General features: G+C 39.6%; 1 protein-coding gene across 1 annotated transcript in view; it reads left to right on the forward strand.

Moving 5' to 3' along the window:
- Positions 1-26192, forward strand: part of ITGBL1 (integrin subunit beta like 1) — a 212928-nt gene that overhangs the window by 177642 nt on the left and 9094 nt on the right. The window contains exons 8-9 of the mRNA XM_038569987.1: positions 9156-9272; positions 25002-25148. Of these exons, the coding sequence (XP_038425915.1) occupies positions 9156-9272; positions 25002-25148 (264 nt within the window). The remainder of the gene's footprint in view (positions 1-9155; positions 9273-25001; positions 25149-26192) is intronic.

Raw genomic sequence — 26192 nt, forward strand, 5'->3', positions numbered from 1 at the left:
AAATATTAAGGGGGAGTCGTAAAAGAAACAGGAAGCCCAAAGAAATAATCCACAAAAACAGGGACTGAATAGGTATTACGATGACACTAAATTCATATCTTTCAATAGTAACTCTGAATGTGAATGGGCTAAATGATCCCATCAAAAGACGCAGGGTTTCAGACTGGATAAAAAAGCAAGATCCACCTATTTGCTGTCTACAAGAGTCTCATTTTAGACCTAAGGACACCTCCAGCCTGAAAATGAAAGGTTGGAGAACCATTTACCATTCAAATGGTTCTCAAAAGAAACCTGGGGTAGCAATCCTCATATCAGATAAATTAAAGTTTATCCCAAAGACTGTAGTAAGAGATGAAGAGGGACACTATATTGTACTTAAAGGATCTATCCAACAAGAGGACCTAACAATCATGAATATTTATGCCCCTAATGTGGGAGCTGCCAAGTATATCAATCAATTAATAACCAAAGTTAAGACATACTTAGATAATAACACACTAATACTGGGAGACTTCAACACGGCACTTTCAACAAATGACAGATTTCCAAGCAGAACATCACCAAAGAAACAAGAGCTTTAAATGATACACTGGACCAGATGGATTTCACAGGTATTTACAAAACTTTACATCTGAACGCAACTGAATACACATTCTTCTCAAGTGCACATGGAACCTTCTCCAGAATAGACTACATACTGGGTCACAAATCAGGTCTCAACTGATACCAAAAGATTGGGATTGTCCACTGCATATTTTTAGACCACAATGCTTTGAAACTTGAACTCAATCACAAGAAGAAATTCGGAAGAAACTCAAACACATGGAGTTTAAAGAGCATCCTGCTAAAAGATGAAAGGGTCAACTAGGAAATTAGAGAAGAATTAAAAAGATTCATGGAAACTAATGAGAATGAAGATACAACTGTTCAAAATATTTGGGATACAGCAAAAGCAGTCCTAAGAGGGAAATACATCCCAATACAAGCCTCCCTGAAAAAATTGGAAAAAACTCAAATACACAAGCTAACCTTGCACCTAAAGGGACTGGAAAAAGAACAGCAAGTGAAGCCTACACCAAGGAGAAGAAGAGAGGTAATAAATATTCAAGCAGAAAAAATAAATAAATAAATATTCAAGCAGAACTCAATGAAATGGAGACCAGAAGAACCGTAGAACAGATCAACAAAACCGGAGTTGGTTCTTTGAAAAAATTAATAAGATAGATAAACCATTAGCCAGCCTTATTAAAAACAAAGGAGAAAAGACTCAAATTAATAAAATCACGAATGAAAAAGGAGAGATCACAACCAATACCAAGGAAATACAAACGATTTTAAAAAACATTATGAGCAGCTATACGCCAATAAATTAGGCAATCTAGAAGAAATGGATGCATTTCTGGAAAACCACAAACTACCAAAACTGGAACAGGAAGAAATAGAAAACCTCAACAGGCCAATAAACAGGGAAGAAATTGAAGCAGTCATCAATAACCTCCCAAGACACAAAAGTCCAGGGCCAGATGGCTTCCCAGGGGAATTCTATCAAAGAATAAGAATTTAAAGAAGAAACAATACCTGTTCTACTAAAGCTGTTCCAAAAGATAGAAAGGAACAGAATACTTCCAAACTCGTTCTGAGGCCAGTATCACCTTAATTCCAAAACCAGACAAAGACTCCACCAAAAAGGAGAATTACAGACCAATATCCCTGATGAACACAGATGCAAAAATTCTCAACAAGATACTAGCCAATAGAATCCAACAATACATTAAGAATATTATTCACCATGACCAAGTAGGATTTATCCCCAGGATGCAAGGCTGGTTCAACACTCAAAAAGCAATCAACGTGATAGATCATATCAGCAAGAGTAAAAACAAGAACCATATGATCCTCTCAATAGATGCAGAGAAAGCATTTGACAAAATACAGCATCTGTCCTGATCAAAACTCTTCTGTAGGGACAGAGGGAACATTCCTCAGCATCTTAAAAGCCATCCACGAAAAGCCCACAACAAATATAATTCTCAATGGGGAAAAGCTGAGAGCCTTTCCCCTAAGATCGGGAACACGACAGGGATGTCCACACTCACCACTGCTATTCAACATAGTACTGGAAGTCCTAGCCTCAGCAATCAGGCAACAAAAAGAAATAAAAGGCATTCAAATTGGCAAAGAAGAAGTCAAACTCTCCCTCTTTGCAGATGACATGATACTGTACATAGAAAACCCAAAAGATTCCATCCCGAGATTGCTAGAACTCATACAGCAATTCGGTAGTGTGGCAGGATACAAAATCAATGCCCAGAAATCAGTGGCATTTCTATACACTAACAATGAGACTGAAGAAAGAGAAATTAAGGAAATCTGTCCCATTTACAATTGCACCCAAAATCATAAGATACCTAGGAATAAACCTAATCAAAGAGGTAAAGAATCTATACCCTAAAAGCTACAGAAACTTCTGAAAGAAATTGATGAAGACACAAAGAGATGGAAAAATATTCCATGCTCATGGATTGGAAGAATTAATTTTGTGAAAATGTCAATGCTACCCAGGGAAATTTACACATTTAATGCAATCCCTATCAAAATATCATGGACTTTCTTCAGAGAGTTGGAACAAATAATTTTAAGATTTTGTGGAATCAGAAAAGACCCTGAATAGCCAGGGGAATATTGAAAAATAAAACCAGAGCTGGGTTTTTTTGTTGTTGTTGTTGTTGTCTTTTGGTTTGTTTGTTTTATATGTGCTATAAGGGAAATGGTTAGGGTGAAGTAATTGAGAGGGATTAACCAGAGGCCACTTTGAACAAGATGGTTGGGGTGGGGTGGGGTAGGGCTCACTGAGAAAGTGGCATTTGAGCTGAAACATGAAGGTAAAAGAGCCTGCCCCAGGCAACAGTAGGGACAGACCCTGAAAGCATTAAGCTGAGTGTAAGAAGCCAGTCACAAGAGGCCACACAGCACGTGGTTCCATTTGTAGGAAATGTCCCAAATAGACAAATATACAGAGACAGCAGATGAGTAGTTGGGAGTGAAGATGGGAATAGGGAGGGTACAAGCTTGTTTTCTTGGGTGATAACAATATTCTAAAATGTTATCTAAAATATGCCAGATATCAAGTTGTACTACAAAGCTGTGATCATCAAGACAGCATGGTACTGGCACAAAAACAGACACATAGATCAATGGAACAGAATAGAGAACCCAGAAATGGGCCCTCAACTCTATGGTCAACTAATATTCAACAAAGCAGGAAAGACTATCCACTGGAAAAAGGACAGTCTCTTTAATAAATGGTGCCGAGGAGATTGGACAGCCACATGCAGAAGAATGAAACTAGACCATTCTCTTACACCATACACAAAGATAAACTCAAAATGGATGAAAGATCTAAATGTGAAACAAGCATCCATCAAAATCCTAGAGGAGAACACAGGGAACATCGTTTTTGAAGTTGGCCACAGCAACTTCTTGCAAGACACATCATGAAGGCAAGGGAAACAAAAGCAAAAATGAACTATTGGAACTTAATCAAGATAAAAGCTTCTGCACAGCAAAAGAAACAGTCAACAAAACTAAAAGACAACCTACAGAATGGGAGAAGATATTTGCAAATGACCTATCAGATAAAGAGCTAGTATCCAAGATCTATAAACAACTTATTCAACTCAACAGCAAAGAAACAAACAATCCAATCATGAAATGGGCAAAAGACATGAGCAGAAATTTCACCAAAGAAGACATACACATGACCAACAAGCACATGCGGAAATGCTCCGCATCACTGGCCATCAGGGAAATACAAATCAAAACCACAATGAGATACCACCTCACACCAGTGAGAATGGGGAAAATTAACAAGGCAGGAAACCACAAATGTTGGAGAGGATGCGGAGAAAGGGGAACCCTCCTGCACTGTTGGTAGGAATGTGAACTGGTGCAGCCACTCTGGAAAACTGTGGAGGCTCCTCAAAGAGTTAAAATAGATCTGCCCTATGACCCAGCAATTGCCCTGCTGGGGATTTACCCCAAAGATACAGATGCAGTGAAAGACCAAGACACCTGCATCCTGATGTTTATAGGAGCAATGTCCACAATAGCCAAACTGTGGAAGGAGCCTCGGGGTCCATTGAAAGATGAATGGATAAAGAAGCTGTGGTCTATGTATACAATGGAATATTACTCAGCCATCAGAAAGGATAAATATCCACCATTTGCTCAATGTGGATGGAACTGGAGGGCATTATGCTGAGTGAAGTAAATCAGTCAGGAAGGACAAACATTATATGGTCTCATTCATTTGGGGAATATAAAAAATAGTGAATGGGATTATAGGGGAAAGGAGAGAAAATGAGTGGGAAATATCAGAAAGGGAGACAGAACATGAGAGACTCCTACCTCTGGGAAATGAACAAGGAGTAGTGGAAGGGGAGGTGGGCAGGGGGATGGGGTGACTGGGTGACGGGCACTGAGGAGGGCACTTGATGGGATGAGCACTGGGTGTTATGCTATATGTTGGCAAATTGAACTCCAATAAAAAATATACAAAAAAATTAAGAACAAACAAAAAAATTACTTGGCTTATTTGTGTTTCTTTGAGTATATCTTTCTTCAGATTTTCCTCTCTGTTTTGTAATATAAAATGGCACTTATTAATGCTAGGCATGCAAACTTCCATTATCCTTTTTTAAAAAAAAAAATTATTTATTTTATGTTAGACACAGAGAGAGAGAGAGGCAGAGACACAGGAGTAGGGAGAAGCAGGCTCCATGCAGGGAGCCCTATGCAGGACTTGATCCCGGGACTCCAGGATCGCACCCTGGGCCAAAGGCAGGCGCCAAACCGCTGAGCCACCCAGGGATCCCCCCATTATCCTTTATTCTTACTTATGCAAATATTGATAGGTGTTTGAGAAGCCACATTTATAGCTCCACAACACTAAAACAGTCATTGAAATAATATCATTTAGCAAATAAAGAGAATTGACTCAATATCTTATTTTTAAAAAAAGACAATAAATTCTTATCTCAGTGTTTCCTATTCCATCAACAGAGAACTTTGCAGGCTACCAATAGGACACAAATCTCACTGTCAGCCTGCACCAAGAACAATTCAGTATTTGTGGTCAGATTCAAGTACGTGCTTATTCAATTTAAAGTTTGCATTCAGTGATCTTCTAATGGTGTGAACAAATTGCTGTGAGATCAGAAAGAAAGAACAAGTGTTCTAGGTAACCAAATAGGGATGACAAGGAGGTTGCATAGAAGAGAGGAGATGTGGGCTAGCTATTGAAAAGTGACTTGGATTGTACAGAGAAAGTGGTAGAGCTCACAACAGTAAGAAGAAATGAATCAAAAAGCGAAGTTTCTGAACATGGGTACTGTGAACATTGAATACATGCTTCAAAAGGTGAGTTGGACCTGGATGGAGAGCTCTGTGAGGAATTTGATCTCTACCTTGAAGGTCTATGTGGGACTATCATGTGAAAGGCAATTACATAATCATAAGCATGTTTTAAGAAAGTGGATCTTGGGAAGAAGGTTGAGTGGGTAACTCAGTGATGAACATTACGGAAGCCATGTGATGTAATGAGCACGGGGTGTTATATAAGACTGATGAATCACTGAACTCTACCTCTGAAACTTATAATACACTATATGTTAATTGAATTTAAATTTTATAAAAGAGGATCTCATGAAATTTCAAATTGGAAGGAGGAGAATAGCTCATCAAGTGGAGGAAGGAATCAGCTTTGTCATCAGGTGTTTTTAAGATTTGGTGACAGATCAAACGGTGTTTATCTTCTCCTGGTAACAGGACAATTTACAGGAGAAATAAATTTGTGAATAAAGATGATGAGCTTGCTGTGGACATATTTCATTGACGCAACTGTGGGAGATACAAATGAAGGCTTTCTGGCAATTGGAAAGGTGTATGTATTCTGGGAAAGACATCTTACTCTAAATTCAAGTTCTACCATTAAACCTCATGTGTTGTGGGAATACTATTACTAAGCCATTTACATGTGATTATTGTTTAGTGCATCTGTTCAGTAAATATTGATTCAAACATCATGAGCATACATGAGGAAGCAGCTGATTCTGCTGTATTTGTGAAGGTATGTGAGTAGGAGGGTGCAAGTATCATGGGTTTGGTGAAATTTACTTTGAATCTTGAAAGATGAGTAGAAGTTTACCTGGCAAGTATATGTCTTGGTAGTGACTAGACTAATGTTGTGAACTAAGGCAGCAAAATAATGCACTTTAAAATGTGGGCTGCATAAACAATTTACTCTTCTTTACCTTTCTACCTGTAATACGTTAACCTGTCTTGATTTATGATTTTTTGCCTTTCCATCTGAAGCTCCTATATCCTATAAACTGTATTAAGGCTAGATCTATGAAGTAATTTAGGTAATAGTTGGCTTAATAGAGCTTTATAACTCCAACAGATACATGACCACACACACACAAAAAAGCCACACCAAGAGTTGCAAAGTGGTTAATTATTCTCTGATGTTTGAAAAAGATGCATGAGTTACAATCTACTAGGGAGGGAAATGGACCTAGGACCAATTAGGACACTTTGTAGAAGAAACACAAGACAAACTATCCATAAGGAAAACAATGGAAGGAAACAAATATCAATAGATATTTGAACACATATGCCACTTTTATCTGTCATCTATCATCTATCTATCTATCTATCTATCTATCTATCTATCTATCTATCTATCTATCTAGTTGAGAGAGAGAGGGAACATGAGGGTAAGCAGCAGGGAGAAAGAGAATCCCAAGCAGACTCCACACTCAGCACTGAGGCTGATGTGGGGCTCAATCTCACGACTCTGAGATCATGACCTGAGCTGAAACCAAGAGTTGGTTGCTTAACTGACTGCACCACCCAGGCGCCCCCATATGCCATTATTTCGATCTTTTCCAGAGTCACAGAATCTAATAATACCTATCCAGGAAACTTCCTGAATACCTTAAAGTGTTAATAAAATTCTTACCATAAACAGATATGCCCTCAAACAGAAACATTTATGTTGACTTGATCATTAGGACTGTGTTCCTAGGATGCAGGAATTATGTGGTTGATGTTTTCCATATATGTCCAAGAAGGACTAGTCAGCTGTATGTGGTTGCACTGCTGATGGTATATAGTTAGCCTCTTTATCTCCACAGTCCTGATTTTTATTGTTATTCACACACACAGCATGGAAAGTGTATGTTTATGTGCACCAGAAGGTCACTGGGGCTCAAGAAAAAAAAGTGTGTCCTAGCACCAACCCTGCTAGTGTCTACTTTGCTGTCCTTAGACAGATCATTTAGCCTCAGCTTGGTTGGGTTTCCTCATCTATTAAATTGTGGGAAGTCATGGATCCTCTTGACATTTTATAAAAAAAAAAAAAAATGTGTGCTGGTATATTTTTCCATGGAGAGATCTGAGGTCTACCTGTTAGAGTTCTTTTCTGTGAACAATAGAAAGCAACTTCATGAACTGGAAAGGAGAAGGAGTTTATGAGAAGGGTGTAGGTACAGAGTGCAAGCTTGGACGACCAGCTCATGCACCCCAGGGGAGCAAGACCCTACCAAGAACTAGCCCTGGTCACCAATACTTTTGAACTGTGTGCTGATCTCCTCCTCTCCTGGACACTCATTGCTGTGCCGTTGCTCTTGCTACTCCGCCACGGACCCTGTGTCTTTGCATTCACTCTCAAGAATCAACTGTGGCCACCCCTGGCCAAAGGTGTCCGCTGTGTCCCTCTTCTGTCTACCAGGGCATGGGAAGAGGGAACATCACTGGAGAAGGAGAGGGACTCTGCCTCCCCCTGAACCTGAGCCTGTCTTCAAATAGGAAGAGAGACCGGTTGAAGAGCAGTCAGGACAACACTCTCTATTGCACTATCTTTCACCAGATTCTCAGAAGGACAATGACCCTACTGCTTCTGCCAGAAAAGATTATGAATCACTGCATTAGATTATCTTTAATTACAGCTCTAAAATTATATGATTCTAAATACTAATTTTCCTTTCTTCCATCATCTACCAACTCAGAATTTCTTTAACAAGATACAAATGCAGCACCAGAATAACTAACAACATTGCAGGGTCAGCCCCTAGGCATCTTATGATCATTTCAGTGGGTGTGTAATTACGCTGGTCGAGCTAATGACAGAGAGTAACAGATGTCTCCGGGTAGTCACCCGGCTGAATTTCTGCCAATCTAGCACCAATTCCTCAGGCAAAAGGAATTTTCTTTCTCATAGCCTCGTGGTGCTGCGTTGGGCATATTAAGATGTGGTATGGCTTCATGGTTAAGGGCACAAACTTTAAGATTCATAAGAATAGGTATAAATTTGGAATCTATTCCTTATGAGCCGATTCACCATGGAAAGAACTTGGCTTCAGTACGCCTCTGTTTCCTGTTTAGTAAAATGATAGTGATAATGCTAGTCAGCGTGTGGAATGATGAAAACAAAATAATGGAATTCAAAGAATTATAGTGTTTGACACATAGTTGCAGCTCAAGAAATAATGACAACAGCCATAATGATAATAGTTGAGGAATTCCTGTGAATCAGCCTCATTCCAAAAAAGAAAAATGTTTAGACAAGAATAGTAAATTTTAAGTCAAGAATGGTAAAGGGATTTGGGTCATGCACTTTGACACGTGTTCCGTGCTAAAATGAGTTCTATCAATTACAAAATCGGTGTCTAGAAATAGTCATAACAGAGCACCTTGAAATGTCCCTGTGAGCATTCTTTTCTTATGTGGCAGATAGACCCAAAATAAAAATATATAAAAATATACTGTAAATGACATTATACTAAATGCTGTCAAAATAGATAACATTTGGTATCATCAAACCAAGTTGAATATGAAATACCCAGTGTTTCCTAACTGGATTAGTCTTCAAAAATTAATGAAACAGAAGTGTCGCTTCAGCTCCCCCTGACTCGCCAGCTTCTGTGGCACTTGTGCTTGGTTTTAGGCTTCCCATAGGCAGGTAAGAAAAGTGATTTGCAGACCTATGACCAGGCTCAGAGTGGAACAGGTTTCCCGATGTGCTTCTGGAGTGGAAAGCCCGACTGATTCTGTGACTTTCCTAACCTGTGGGCTCTCCCCGTGCGTTTACGCAGGTAAATGTGAATGTGGCAAGTGCACCTGCTACCCTCCCGGAGACCGCAGGGTGTACGGCAAGACGTGCGAGTGTGACGACCGCCGCTGTGAAGGCCTGGACGGCACTGTCTGTGGGGGTGAGTGCTCCTTGCAGCCTCAGCTGCCTGCCTTTTTCACCCTACTTCTTTTTTTAAAAAGGAAACTCTGAGGCACCTGGGTAGCTCGATTGGTTGGGTCTCTGACTCTTGGTTTTAGCTCAGGTCATGATCTCAAGGTTGGGAGTTCAAGTGCTGCATTGGGCTTTGCACTCAGTGTGGAATCTGGTAGGGATTCTCTCTATCTCTCTCTCTGCCTCTCCTCCTCACACCTGAGTGCTCTATCTTCTCTCAAATAAATAAATAATAAAATCTTAAAAAAATAAATAGAAAGGAAACTCTGTTAAAAATAAGGTAAACTTAAAGCAATATCCAGGGGTACTTGGTGGTTCAGTGGGTTAAGCATCTGTCCTTGGCTTGGGTCATGGTCCCCGAGTTCCAGGGTCAAGCCCCATGTGGAGCTCCTTGCTCAGCAGGGAGTGTGATACTCCCCTGTCCCTTTGCTCCTCCCCACTGCTCGTACTCTCTCTCTCTCTCAAATAAGTAAATAAAATCTTTAAAAAAATAAAGCAATATTCAGTAAGACCTCAAAGCATTATACAATTAGATTTGTAATGATTTTTATCTTCTTGGACCCTTGATTTAGAGCTGTGTGAAAACACATAGTATGCTGGTGACAAAAGGCCATTGAGATTATAGTAGGTCCTATGAAGATAGTGACAGACTTTGCTGCACCTGATCAGCTGAAAATGATGTTTATTATTCTGCTAATAAAACCTGGTAGGAGAAGGACATATTATCTACCAATGTGGGGGGAAAAAGCAGTATGATGGCACTCTTAAGTTTACTTACAAAAGCACAAAAGGTAGACATTCCATTTCCATGATAGCTCAGAGACCCAACAGGATGGCCACCATCATTCTTCTATTTCAGTCTCAAAAGACTTCCTGTGGTCGAGGTGATGCATGCTGACTGCAGATCTCCAGTATAGTCCAGATGAACTGGATGTGCAAGCCTCCTGAAAGACTCTATCTCTCTTCGAATAGTAACCGTAATGTTATTGGAAAAAATCCAAAATGCACATACTACTTATGGAAGGCGGGGACACTATCTGTCTCACATAAACATGTGTCTCTCTGTTCTCTCTGTATCCAATGGCGATTTGAAGCAAACATATTTTCTTCTTTCCTTTATCTGTGACCGAGGGAAAAGGCCTCATTTTTAAAAATAGGTCTTGTGCAGAGTGATCATTCCCGCAGCCCTGAGAGATTGCTCCTGCTTTCTTCAGCTCACAGATGGAACAGGGGATAAGGTTGGAGGTATTAAAGTCCAATAATTAAAAAGTGGCAGACCCAGGATTTGAGCTCTGATGTTCAATTCACAGATTTTTCCCGGTACCATGGTTTTCCCCAGACTGACATCAAACTGTTTGAACTTTTTGTCAATATTGGTTTTGGTTTGGATTTTTTTCTTTACTGGTATTGGTTACCAGAAATATATAAGTAGATTATAGACTTTTTTTTTTTCCAGTAAGAGACTTTATGTTTACCAACTCACTTAATTCTTACAATGATATCTAAAGCCCGCCTGATACCTAGAAAGAACCACATTTGTGCCCTTGCTCTTATGCACATCATCATGACATGGAGCGTCTACCTCACGTGGGTCTCCTTACCTGTCTACCTTAGTAATTTTGTTGAAATGGTTGATATTGTAGAAACCTGTTACATCTACATAATTATTAAATTATATACACCCTACCCCCAGTCAATCTCTTTCTCTCTCTCTTTCTCTGACTTTGGGGAGGAACTCAAAGATCACAACAAATCTATACAGCTCTGTGCTAGATGAGATTAAACACTTACTAGGTAAGTGAGAGAATATCCCACAAAGTAATAATTTTTTTAAACTAATTCTTGACTCTGCTTGTTTACCCTCTGTGTTTTGTCCATTTACCCAGTTACTGGTGCCCTGGTAAAAGACCAATGTATAAACCAGGAAACCAGTTATTTGACATACAATGAGAAATATAATTGTACCAGAGACTAGAACCATTTGTAGAGAAACTGTGGGAAGTAAGATTCTGAGAAAAGGATTTGAATGCAAGTAATTTATTGGGAAGGTGAAGGAGATTTTGGTGGGAGAGTGGGAAAGTGAAGGTAGTCAGTTAAGATTGTGCTATCAATCCTATCACTGCTGTGGTCAACTAGAGCTTCATCTGAGGACAGGAGATGAAACTCTGGGAGCCCAAGTAAAGCATACAATTCTTATTTATCCACCAGTCCTTGGTTGAGGACTGCTTTTAGGAGGCATTAGCTCCCCTGTCACATGCAGCAGGCCTCAAAGGAACACCTATGATCTCAGAGCAGGCTTCTCTGGCTGGAGAAGAGTTGGGTCCAAGAACTCCAGGGGGCATAAAGGGGCCCTCACTGTCCTTGACACAGTGAGGATGGTAGGTTGGCACAATATATATCTGCCAAAGGAATATAATTCTCATACCAGGTGGTCTGAGTATCTTTTCTGGATATGGAGCAGACATACCAGCACAGTCTTATTCTTTATTTTTATTTTTTTTTTAATTTTTATTTATTTATGATAGTCACAGAGAGAGAAAGAGAGGCAGAGACACAGGCAGAGAGAAGCAGGCTCCATGCACCAGGAGCCCGACGTGGGAATCGATCCCGGGTCTCCAGGATCGCGCCCTGGGCCAAAGGCAGGCACCAAACCGCTGCGCCACCCAGGGATCCCTTATTCTTTAATATTGTCTAGATTTTGCCAACCATCCAGTTCAAATTTTCTTTGTACAGGATGTAACACAGTAGATTACATGATAGCTATAGACATGCTGACATACCTTATCCTCCTGCTGTAGCCTTGGTTACAATTTGGAAGATTCTTCTCACACAGTGAGAAATTAGTTCTTAGGTGGTTGATCTTATGGAATGGAAACGGTACCATGGAACTTAATTATCAGAGGACAAAGGCATTTTTCAAGTTTGGGGAGAACTTTGCTGCTGCTTCTGTGTGCTCAAGGAAGGGCACAGCCCTGCCAGCAGTGGACAAATAGCAGCCAAATATACAAAGCATCTTTGATCACTAAAACTGGATGTATTCTCTCAGTGCTTTTTCTTAAATTTTAGCAACTAGCTCCAAAAAAATCACCTATGCATTCAATTTCTTATTTCAAATTTTACTGAAAACATTTTATTGGCCAAAGAGTTCTGAATATTTTCCAAGTATGTGAAGGGAAAAAATCCTGAAAATTTTCCTAAAAAATGTTTTATGTTATTCATAATTTCACTCTAATAGTTGAATAATGACCTTGAGAGATTTAGGGTTAAGATGATACTAGTATTTTAAAAGATTGTCTATAGGTAACAATTTGTTTCTCTTTCCTTCTTGTTTCATCAAAGCTCCTTGAGCTGATCAGCCCAGGTGACCGTGCAGAGCATTAAATCCTGCCATCTGTTCTTCTCTAGGGCCTATGCATGCATCTTTACACATTTTAGTCAGTGTGTTTTTTGCTTTTCTTGCCATTTACTTGTGAATCTTTACCCCTGATGGTCAATCCTATTGCTTGGAGTGGGAGATGTCCCCATCAATGGCCTACTCATGTTTATCCTAAATAACATATGGTTAGAAAAGCTACATATAACTAAGAGTCCACATACACACACTGTGTTCACTATTCCTCAACAAGACACTGTCTGTTCTTATTCATGGTAACTACAGCCTATAAAGCTGCTGTGAACACTGAATTAGCGAATACTGAATCGTTTTTCCTAAGAGAAATATGGGGCCACATTCCTACCTCTAGTCAGAGGATTTTCATCTAAGATCAATACATACCCTTGTATTATATATGTTTCTGTTTAAAGACACCTTGTGTAATATATGGTTGGTCTGTTAATATTGAACTCATGGCCGACAGCTCCATAACTCATACCTGAATGGAGATTGTGTAGCAGATGATTTCCCTGTAAGGCGTGTTACAGCCTTTTTGCACTTGGGTGCACAAGACAGTGCTTCAACACTATACTTAGGGGCCATCTTAAAAATCAAAATCATCAACAAAAAGCAAAAAATGTGAAAAGCCATGGCACTATGTGTACTGCAGAAAGGACACTTGTTTACAGTGTAAGAGCTGAAACAAGAGGCAGAGTGTGATCTTCTGTGACCTTAGCTGGGAGTGGGAACCATCCTGCCTGTGTGCCCCAATGACCTGGAAAACTTTAATGAGTATTGATTTCAGGGATACAAATACATTTTAGTGAGTAAGCAAATTCTCAAATACAGAATTTGCAAATAATGAGAATCAGCTGTAATTCATGTTCCCACTGGGAACATTACCTCCCACCGTAGCTTCGCACTTGGTCTCAAAGTGTTATTTCTTTAGGACAGCTAATAGAGGACTGTAATTGTAATGTCTTTATTTTCTGATCTCTGCTGTAAGGAAGGAATTACTCGAGCCTTGCTTATTATAGTCTTGAATTTCATCTATGTCTCAGCTGTTCTCTGGAAAGAAAATACAAGAGACATGCCATCAATTAACATGTTTGGATTTAGGGATCCCTGGGTGGCGCAGCGGTTTGGCGCCTGCCTTTGGCCCGGGGCGCGATCCTGGGGGCCTGGGATCGAGTCCCACGTCGGGCTCCCGGTGCATGGAGCCTGCTTCTCCCTCTGCCTGTGTCTCTGCCTCTCTGTCTCTCTCTGTGTAACTATCATGAATAAATAAATAAAATCTTTAAAAAAAAAAAAAAAACATGTTTGGATTTATAGTAACGTTCGTACTAAAGTATACAGCATACTAAACCAATTGATGAAGAGATCACAAGTACCTGTGCTTCTCATGAACCTTTATGTAAATGTACTTTAATATTTAGAAATACATATAGCACAGTAGTTAAGACTACAGTTGGGAGGGTTTTCTTTTTTCCCCTAACTGCGGCTTTGCCACTTTCTGACATTATTTGAGACAGTTTACATAACCTCCATTTCTCATCTATAAAATGATGATCATAATATACCTGTCTTATAGGGTTACTATAAGATTAGATGAGTTAATGCATATAAAATACCCAGCATAAAAGTGTCACATACAGAAGACATACACACTTTAGATATTATTGTTACTGGTATTATATACATATAAAGAGAATGACAGACACGACAAACTCAGGCAGAATTTTATTCTGTGGACTATTGTAAATCCTGTGGGATATATAACAGGGTTCCATGTTTGCTAGTTCCTTTTGTAACAAAAGCTTATTATTCAGAACTTTGACTCTCTGGTGTTCAGTTCTAGATGGAATGAGTGTTTTCTCCTGTTTACTTTTTGCATAAGGCAGTTCTTTCTCCTCACACTTGACAGTGAGCTACCAAATCACAGTGGCAGCCGCACATATCAAAAGTACTTTGAGTGGCTCTTAATCAGCATTGCACCTTCTGTGGGGGAGCTTCTTGTAGATTCCCCCAAGCATGGAAGAGCACAATTAAGAAGACACTGGCCAGTGGGGTTCCTCCAGGCACAGTGTGCATTGCCAAATTTCTGTATTTCTCAGTGTATCTAAAAATATCCATGATCATTAGAAAATCCCTCTTCTTAGTAATACCTTGTCATGTATATAGCACATAATTAAATCACCAAATACTCATTGCATACTTATTGCATGTAAAGCTCTACTCTGCCTTTCAGGCACACACGTACCCTTAAATATTTTTCTTCTTGATGCCATTCTCTCCAGCCTCTATGCTTATTATAGTATTCCTCTTGGTTCAGTGCTAAGCCCATGGAAATTAGCTCTACCTCCAGCCGTTCCACATAACTGATTCTCTCTGAGGTTATTGATAAATCCTAGTTTCCCAAATCCTGGGAGATTTTCAGTTGTCATCCTGGATGACCACATTAAAACATAGGAGTTGTAATTATTCTCAACCCCCCATGAAATGGTCTCCCCTCTGGGCCTCAGAAACACCTGTCCACCTGTTTTCTTCTCCCACTTCTCTTACAACCACTTCGTTTCTTTTCCTTGTTCCTCTCCCAGAGCCTACAAGTAAATCTTAGTATTTCTCTTGAAATGGCTTTTGGATGTCTCTCTCGTGTTTGTGGCCCTCCTTCCATCTCAGCCGCTCCCACAGTCATTGTCAAGATCAGTCTCTCAAGATGATTTCTTAGCTCCATTCTCCTTATCAGCCTCTTCTTTTCAAATTCTAATTAACTATTTTCATATGGAAATTTTTCCAACTTCTGCTTGGTTGAAACTGAAGTTATCATTTATTTCTTCATTAATTCAGCAAATATTTATTGGACCTCCAATCTTTGCCAGCAATGGAGATTCAGTGGTGAATCTGCTGGAGCTTATAATTACACTTGAAGAGCAGACATTGACAAAGGAATGCCAATGAGCTGGGTGTGCTGAAAGGAGACCCACTAGTTCAATGGGAACATACATAATTGGAGAATTTAACCTAGACTCTAATGCCTCCATATCTGGGTAACATTACATGATGCATAATATGTGCTTTGCATGTATTAATCAGCTGAACATGACCATACTTGGTGACAATAGGATGCATAGAACTCACCCAGGTGCAGTGGTGGATTTGACACAGCCGTCACAGAGAACAGTGTGTGCGAGGCATCTGTGGGAAGATGAGAGTGACATGTTCCAGGAACATTTGAGAACTAGAAACTCTGGCTGGTTGGAGATTGAAGAGCAAATGAGAGAAGGATGTGACATGTTTTCAAACCCACGTTAATGATTTGAGGTTTTCCTCAAAGAATGATAGGAACCCATAGAAGGGGTTTACATGAGGCAATAATATGATCCCTGTGGTGACAAATTACGTCTGATTGCAGGGTGAAGTAGGCATTGCTGGGAGGAGTTTGTTGGTAAAGCTGGTGGGTGAATATGGATGTCTGGAAAGGAGTCCTGGTGAGAGGTAAAGGTGGTTCAGTAAGATAGAAGACAGTACAGTTGGAAAAACTTGGATGTGCTAGTAATAGTATTACCAACAACATGGACAACAGGCTAACAAAACCCTTACCTTGCTGTCGGAGACTCTGAACCTCTGTTAAACTCCCAGCTCCAGTTCCCTGGGAACAGATGAAGATGGTATACACCAGCGTTACCAGACAGCATTGCTCACGGTAATAGTGATCTGTGATCATTACACTTCAACTAAATTGGGAGGGATTATGACTGAATTATGAATGTGTGATGGGAATGCCATGCCCTGGTGGGGTTTCTTGGATATTTTTAAGGAATCATTAGGAGAGATTTTGGCTCCTCTGGGGCATAAGGCTTCCTGTAAGCCAGGGAAGCCTCAACATCTGTGCAGTATGGATCTCCCGCCATCTGGGCTGTGTTATTGCAAGAGATCTTCCCCATACCACTATATTGAGCTGTTATCCTCATGAATTGCTGCAAGGATTCACATGGAAAGGAAAGCCTGGTACCATCCTGTTGCCAGAATGTGGTTCCAGCCTCCTTTTCTTCCAGGAAGATTAGTTCCAAGTGTCAGCCCAAAGGCTTATTAGCAGGGTCTCCACTGCCCAAGGAGTAAGAGCAGCATTTACAGAAATCCATGATTAAGAGGTAAGTGAAGGGTGGAGTGGGTTAAAGGATGAGTCCCAAGTTTCCGATTTGAGTAATTGGATGTAGGAGACCCTGCTTTGTGGCTGGCATCAATTGTCTCCATCTTTTTAAAAAATCATTTCTTCATAGAGGGCCATGGAGTGGAGAAATTTGGATGTGTTATGACTTTGTCATTTTTACCTGTCACTGTATTCCTTATCTTCACTTCTCCTTGAATAATTCATTATTTTTCTATTCTATTAGTCTTCCAAATTATCTCTTTTAGGGAGCCTTTCTGAAATTATTCTGTACTTCCTCCATACTGCAATACCTTCATCATAACATCGTGCCATTTACTCTGAGTGTTCTTATCTCTTTTCTTCAGATCTGTACACTTATTGTGGATACAATAAAGTCTCTCTCTCTCTCTCTCTCATTGTATTCTCAAACTTAGGTTAAGGATTGATCTTGAGAAGTTTTTTTTTTTCTCTGAATAAATTTGAAATTAAGAGAGCCACAAATATGGGGATGGAGGAACAGAGAAAGAGAGAGAGAGAGAGAGAGAGAGAGAGAGAAGCAAAGATCCCAGTTTGGAATCAGAGAATTCTTCAAGTGGGAATGAACATTTGACCTGGACTTTGAACAGCTAATATATAGATGTGTGGAGCTTAGGTGTGATGAACACTTTGCATCTGGAAGAGCTAAGCAAAGGCACGGAGATGAAAAAATATTTGATATGTTGAAGGAATGTATTTGTTCATTTTCTTCCATCAGAGATCTTTCTCAGCTGCCTTTGAATACATCCTTGGGAAGGATTTTTTTCAAACTACTCATTTATCATTTATGATAAACACTATTGCACTTATTTTATTTTGCTCACCTATAGATATTTGGACATTATATTTTACATTGCTTTTTAAATTTTTAACATTTAAAACAACTGAAACATAAAAAGGACAAAATGAAAATCCCTCATAAATCCATCATTTGAAAATAATATCTGGTGATTTTTTATTATATTTCTTCCTACATATTTTGAGGGACTGAACTTTTTAAAAAAAATCTTGGTTTATGAATCTTCTGTGGGTATTTTGCTATTTTGTCTAGGGAAAGTCCACATTTTATGTGTGTGTGTGCACTCTGCTGCATTCTTTCAGAGACGATTTAAGTGAATAGAAGTTATATTTTCCTTGTAAGCTAAGTGAGCAGTGCCACACAGCAAAATGAATGTGAACCAGGATTTGGATTCTGGCTCCATTTCCTACTAGTTGCAGTCACTTGCACAGGTTATTTGGTCTCTCTGCCCTGGTACACCCATCTGTGCAGTAAGGATCATAATGCCCACCAATTTTCTTTGCGGTGAGAAGGAGGCATAAGGAATGAAACGTGTATGGTACTGCCAGCCAAGTGGGTATCCATGCATGCCCTGTGCATGTAATGAGAAGCAAAAGATTGAAGTGTCCATCTTCAGAACAGGACAACACAATGCATCTGTCTTGGATATCTTAAAGCATTAGCTGCGGAGTTTTTGGAAGGAAGTTAACATCATATGAATCCACAATTCTGTGCCTCAGAGCAGTGGCAGCTCTTCCTACAAAGCATTTAGTCTCCTCCTCACCTGGCAGCCAGGGGTTAACAAATCTTAACTACTATGAGTGTGTGGGACACATTAACATCATCCTTCCAATCTGGCTTCAGAGGTGAACAAACTGAGAGTCACTAATTAGATCATTTCCTCAGTTCACCACCGAGACACTTAGCCATGGTTTGTGTGGTCTTTCACCTGGAGAGATGACCTGGAACCCTATGCAGCCAGCGTGTGGCCAGAGAGCAAACCAGGAACTGCCAGAGTGTTTTAGCAGACAAAGAATAAGTAAGACCAAACATCCATAAACTTACTTATCAGTAGGCACATGAGAAATAATAACTAACACTGTTTATCCCCTCCTCACCGTAATGTTGAAGATGATTAAACCAGTTCTGGTACGCTGGGGGTAAATTAGCAATTGTACCTGAAGGTGAATGTAAATAATTACATAATTCTAAGCAGTTCAGTTTTGATTACACTAAAATTACAACCTGAAAATGAGAGTCATGAAAATGACTGGCAAACAGGAAAACGGTATGAAGTAAGACCATTCTAACTTTAATTAAATTATTGGTGAGTCATGTTCAATGATTGTAGACCACATGTGGACCTTCTCAAAACATCTATATTAACAATAAAAATTGTACGTGATCTGTAAGTGCATGAATTTTTTTAATCGAATAAGTCACTACTGGAAAAACATGTTCTGTCCAGAGTGAAAATCCCTAAGAACTACTCAATTTTTAGTGGTATATGATTTTAAGATTTCATAAAGAAAATATATCCACATGTTGGCTCATGTGTATTTAATTGTTTTAGTTTAATATAAACTTAATCAGAGACATCCCTCCTTTATTCCATTTACCCAGGATAGAAATAAGAAATGGACTGCTTATTGCTTTTCTTCTTTCCTCTGTGTTCCTGGATTAGCTGCTGCCCACGAGTCCAATTGAAGAAACAAGAAGGGATAATGTAGAGCCACCTCTTAATTACACAATCAGTTCACATTTCTTCAGGGAGTTCTTTAGTTCATAGCTGCAAATTGAAGGAGAACAATCCAGGTGCTGCTGGATTGTTCATATTGACAAAGGCCCCCAACCACTGACTCAAGCCCAGCCTTTCTTAGCTTGGATAGCAGGGGGATTGTCTCCAGATTACATCTTAAGTCACAGACCTCTTTTTCTGAGTTCATAAGTGTACCAGTCAGGACTGGAGGTAATTTACAGAATCTGCAGGTTGTCACTCCAGGGGTGGATGGTGAGGTGACTACCTGAGAGCCATCAGTGTGTCCAGGGTGATTTTTATAGTCAGTGTGTCTATCTTCTAGAGAAGACAAAAGAAGAGAGAAAAGGGAAAAGAGCAAAGGGCACATCATGGCTGAACTGTCTCATTTTGGGGGGAAGACAGTAGCTTTCCTGGAAACCTCACCCAAGATTTTCTCTTATATCTCATTTATTAGAGCTGCTATGTCTAGGTCAAAAGGAGCCTGGGTAATCCAACATTTTCAGATGTGTATATAATCACCTCCCTGAAAAAAATGAGTGCCCTCCTAATATTAACAAGGGGAAAAGAATATTGGGCAGGTGATATGTAGTATCTGATACAATTAGATTTACTCATGGGTCAGTTTCCTATTTAAGAAACATCATTTCAGTATTTTAAGGAGATGTGTCTGAGAGTCCATGAATTTCACTGGCAAAGGTGTTTGTCTAGAGCAGCACTGTCCAGTAGAATTTATCAAAGATAATTGGAGTGTTCTGGATCTGCATCATTCAACACAGGAGCCACTGGCCACACGTGGCTATCAGGCACTTGAAATGGGTCTAGTGTAGCTAAGAAACTGCATTTTACATTTTATTTAATTTTAATGAATTCAAATAGTCATGTGTGCCCAGTGACTACTATATTGGGCAACATAGATCCAGAGCATCCTTGGTGAATATTTTGGTGTGGGAGAAGGGAAGAGAATAGGAAGAAAGAGCAAGGATGGGGACACCAGATGCAAGGAGTAAGTATCTGAAGAAGTGAGTGGCTCTGGAAGAGAAAATTGGATGGAAAATTACTCACCAGTGTGAAGACTTGGGAAGTCAAGCAAAGGCCAATTTAGCGTACTTCAGATGGTTCATTAGGCTGGATCTTTCTAAAGTTCATTCTAGAATGATCTGTTGCACACTTATGATATGAAAATAACTTATCACTATGGATTCTGTCTCTGAGCAGACATGTTTTTACTGAATGATATATGTGCTTGATACTCCAATAGTTGTGCCACCCCGGGTGTTTCATTCACAGGCCTTAAGTGACAGCATAGTAGAGTTGGTCTGGCAAAAGCTGACACTACTCTTATGGTCTTTTTTTTTTTTTCTCCAATTTTCAGGAACATTCCACTCAGTAGGCTGCCTTTATGGAATAGGCCTCCCTTGTCATTTTAGAAAATTGTCTCATTTTCTTCCTTCTTTACTAGATGTTCCTACTTATCTGGCTTCTCCTCCTCTACCCTAGCCCTAAATATTAGAGCTCCCTAAGACTAATTTCTCCCTCAGTGGGCTCATTCTCTTCCAAATGCTTCAAATGTTATCTGTTTTTGGAAATTCCAGCATGTATAACCTATCCCTAACCTGTGAGCACCAGATTTGTGTCCTCTACGTATGTGACCCATCTAATTGGTTGTCTTAAGAGTACCTCAGACACACAAGATTCAAAACAGAGCTGACTTTCTGCTCTCAATTGCTCCCTCCTGGAGCTTCCATATCTAACAAATAACATCATTATTTATAATATTTCTCTAACTAGAAAACTATTTCTCACTCGCCGTGTCCATTCCAACACCGGGTCCTATAGGCACTACCACCAAAGCAGATCTCCGTCTACTCTCCATCATTTGTGCCACCATCTCTGTCACCTTCCACTGGGACTCCTGCAGTTCTCTCGTTTTCCCCATGCTCAGGGCCTCCCAACACACCTTAATCTCTCCCACCCAGCTGCCAAACTGAATTTGCAAATTGTAGATTATACCGTATCACTCTCTTGCATAACACCCTTTTATGATTTTTCATTCCTCTTAGAATAAAATTGAGACTCCTTACCACGAATAAACAACTTCCTATGTTCTCATTCCTGAATATTTATCTGGCTTTGTTATTTATTCCATTTTTCTCTTACTCAATTTTCTTTGAACACATTGACCTTTTCTTCATTGCCTGTATCATGCCAAGCTCTTTCTTATTCCAAGAACTTTTCATTAGCTTTCCTAGAACATTGGCTGTCTGGCTTCTCCTTATCCCTTGGGCGTCACGGAACTCTTCTCTGATTACTCCGGTTAGCAGTATTCTCACTGTTGAATATACCAGTACCCTCTTGAGTTCTTCCAAAGCTCAAGTGCATTTTTGTGCTTGTTGGTCCTTGTTTTCTACCCTTGTGGACTATAAGAGGCTGAGAGTAGAGCTAGTATGATGCCTGGTGCACAATATATAGTCTCTTGAATGGATGCCCATATTATTAAAGTTTATTAAAAAAAGATTGTATTAAAATCTATTTAAAATTTTTAAGTAAAGAAAAGCCATGTAAATGGCAAAGCAAAACATTTAAATACCAGTGCATTTTGACCATTGTCTAGGCTAGATGCCAATTTAATTTTGTGAAAGGATGTGATGAATGAGCTAATAAATGAAAAACAATTTCCTATTTCCTTGAATATAAATTTTATATTACATTACTTGCTGTGAGGAGCCACTTAGTTATTCTCAATGATATCCTAAGCCAAAGGGAGAATGGTTTTTTCTGCAATAGAGATTAAATGATTCCAATTATATCAAATTGATGGTAATTCTTATTAGCCAGGGTCAGTAGAAACATGAACACTTGGAAAGTCCTGAGCTTTATGTCACTGGTGCATAGAAGCTCTTTCTTACTATTTTGTGTCCCAGATTATCTGCCTCCAAAGATGGACAATTGTTTTAACATCTTAAGTAAACCTCACGCTCAGTGAATTTTTGTTTTGTTGGAGAAATCAAGATATAATTGATATAACTATATCAATTAAATTGATATAGCAATCAATTTAATAACAATTTTTTTGTTTGTAGCTCTTAGGGGACACTGACTCTAACTTAAGCCTACCAAAATACAAAAATAAAACAGAGCCATCCAAGAACTGTCCATTGTCCTTTAGTGACAATGCATTAACCAGATGACCTGTAAACATGCCCTGGATTCAGTTTTTGGTTCTTTGTAAGGATTTGCGGAGAAAAAAAAATGAGTAGAATTTTATTTAAAAAAAAAAAAACGATTTCAATCTATGAGTGTTTTTTTGAGGATCCAATATGTCTAAGGCAGTGTGCTTGGCACTCTGGAAGACTACAGTGATGAATCAGAAGTGATTCCTACTCTCAAGGAATTCACAGTCAAGTAATGGGTATATTTGATATGTAACTAGATACCACAAAGTACAAGATAAAGTTCCACAATAGAAGTGAAAAATAAGGTAGTATAGAAATTCAAAGGAGGAGAAGATGAATTTCACTTGGAGATATTAGAAATATTCACAGAGGTGTTAGTCACGTTCCCTGAGCCTTGAAAATTATCAGGACCAGGCTGTGTAGGGTAGGGACAATGGATTTCTATCTTAGCAAAGGCACAAAGTCAGAAAAGCCTGGGAAATGTACACAGAGCAATGAATAGATCAGTTTAAGTCAAGAAGTATGTGAAAGGGTAGAAGAGAAGAGAGGGAGTGAGGTTGTAAAAGTAGGACAGGGGTGTATTTCAGGAACCTAAAATGTAAGCAAGGCTATGTAGGTGAACTTCATCCCATAAGCATTAGGGAGCCACACGGGGCTAGCGCTCAAGGCTGTATGTAAGTGGAGTCATGCTATGGGAAGTGGTGAGCACAAATGTTGGAAAAAGACCAGACAGAAGGTCTCTCAAAGGTTTATGATGGCGACACTGGTGGACATTCTGGAAGTAGTTTCAACAGGTTCTGGCAACTCTTTAGCAAAGAGGAGTAGGAGAGGTTCACACGTGATTCAAAATATTTTGATCTGGATGAGTGGAAGGATAGTTGTGCCATTAAAAGAAATGGGCAATACAGAAGAGAAGCTGTGGGAAGGAAAACTGTATACACAGGTGTAGAAGTGTCAGTTTGGATGCTAGTAGAATACAAAGTATGCAATCAAGGAAATGGACTTCAGGAGAAATTTAGAGGCTGGAGATTTAGTCCTGTGATCATTGCCATTCTCTGAAAGCCTGTGATTTATGAATTTTTCAAAAGAGAGATTATAGAGAGATAAAAGAAGATTAAGAATAGACAATGAGGGAACACCTGCCTTCATCGGGTCAAAAAAAAAAAAAAGTAGAAAAATAGACAAAAGAGGAGTGTTGGAAGGAGGAAGGTCCCATGTCCTGAAAACCTCTTAGGAGAGACTTTTCAAGAAGAAAGTGCCCATGAATGCCAACTGTATACCTTTAAACTATGTGGCAGTTAAAACTACCTATCATGTCTGTCCTGCTTGATTTTTGTAGCCCCTGGTGCCTAGCAAAATTCTCTAATCATAATCAGTAAAATTTTACCAAACAATTTTTGATTGTTCTGTTTGGAGAGATCTGGCTGTAAGGTAATGAACGTACAGGTGAAAGAATAAAGCATTGGTTGAAAAATAAGAAATTAAAGTGAAAGATGAGACAGTGTAATGGGATATTGGTGGCAAGCAATTAGATGGACTTCTATGCTGGTGCGTAACTGTCATAAATACAATGTCATATATACACCAGAAGATAAACATCCCCAGAACCAGGTTCCAATGGCAAAAACAAAAGGAGGAAAAGAAGTCCCAGATATGAGTCTAAGCCTTATGCTGTTTTTAACATCTATACAATAAATCTACTTAAACTTATATCCGTTCTTATTATTAAGGGGAGGAGTACACAGATAAAGTAATATATCATTCCTATGGAAGTTAGCCTTTTGGTTTTTTTATTAGTAAACAATAGGAGAGCAATCAATAAATTCAGCAAGCCATGGTAACGTGACTAGCCTTGCAGGCTGGTCTGGATGTCATGGTGTGTACAATGAGGAAGCGCCCTAAGACTTCATGCTGATAAAAATGCAAATATGGAAGTACTTTGTATCAAGCAAGGATGATAAAATTGTATTTTATTTTGTTTTTAAAGATTTTATTTATTTATTCATGAGAGACACAGAGAGAGAGAGGCAGAGACACAGGAAGAGGGAGAAGCAGGCTCCATGCCGGGAGCCCACTGTGGGATTCGATCCCGGGTCTCCAGGATCACACCCTGGGCTGAAGGTGGCGCTAGACTGCTAAGCTACCAGGGCTGCCCCTAAAATTGTATTTTAAATTGTTGCAAGATTTCTTTATTTCTAAGACCATCTCCTATGCTACATTTGAATGTAGTATATTAATCTGGAACTCGATTGTGAAATCCTCTTAAGTAATTATATGCCAAATTGTAGAAGGGAAAGCATGTTTGCTTGATAGGAAATGAAGGCTTATGGTTTACATATTTCTTAAGAGCCGTGATTCAGCTGGATATTTATCCATCTTCCCTTCTCACTGCCCCTGTCCACCCCCCAACCCTGTGATTGCTTCGCAGGCCATGGCACATGTTCCTGTGGTCACTGCGTGTGTGAGACAGGTTGGTTCGGGAAGCTCTGCCAGCACCCACGGAAGTGTAACATGACGGAAGAACAAAGCAAGAGTTTGTGTGAATCAGCAGATGGCATATTGTGCTCCGGGAAGGGTGAGTATCTCTGCCGGAGCTTGGCCTGGGTCCCTGTTCTGACACATTCTTTGTACAGCAGCATGTACAACCTTTTACAGACTGCACTTTGCAGGAATGAAAACTGTGCTGTCCTCTGCTTGTACTAGATTTCAGACTTGAGTGTTAACCACATGAAGTTTGGGATCTAAGAAAATGAGATGCTAGGGAAGGATTGGCTGAAGAAAGGTCCTCAGCAACTTGCATGCATCGTCATTGCTGAGTGACATGTAATGAATAATCATATAAAGAAGAAAAGACAACAAGATATAATGGGCAATGAATGGATCCCAAAAAAGACAAAGGAGTAATTGTTGAGTTTACATGTGAAATAGCACACCCCAGAACTGCAGAAAAGTGATCACAAGTATCTGGACTGTCAATAAGCATAGTTTGGGGCATTTCAGAGGCCAGATCATGTATGTAGATGGATGTGGGGAGGAGGGGAGGGTAGAAGGTAGGAGAAGGACATAAAGAGAAACTAGATGTTTTGTTTCATAAAAAAAGAAAGGAGTATATGGGTCCCAAAGTTCGTTCTGGCATCATTTTCTTTGGCCTAAAAATCACCATTTCCCCAACCAAATGTGTAACCTAAAAAAATTTAGGCCTGCAACATGTTTATAATTTTCAAGTTGATTGAATAGGAACTACCATCTCAATCAAACATTTGCCACAGGAGCAAATTCTAGAAGAAAAGCAGTCCTACCCACTGTCCCCTTAACTCCCCCAGAAAAGCAGAACAGATTTCCTCTGAGAAAGGATATGATAGATTAAATGTCAGATACCTTGATGTTGATATTCTTGTATTAATTCTTGAAGAGACTTTAAAATCCTGTTCTCATAGTGCATATGGGCTCATCTAGGAGGCTGTCATGTTCCTCCTGGCTGGTGCCTAGGAAAACACCAGGAAGGCTCTGGAAGCTCACCAGATTCTCAGTAATGTTCCGGAGCTACCTTTTGTGAAACTAGATGGCACGGAGTGCCCAGACTCTCTTCTTCAGCACAGCAGCTTCCTTGCCCAGCAGA

Source organism: Canis lupus, chromosome 22 (assembly GCF_011100685.1).
Source record: "Canis lupus familiaris isolate Mischka breed German Shepherd chromosome 22, alternate assembly UU_Cfam_GSD_1.0, whole genome shotgun sequence".
NCBI lineage: Eukaryota > Metazoa > Chordata > Mammalia > Carnivora > Canidae > Canis > Canis lupus.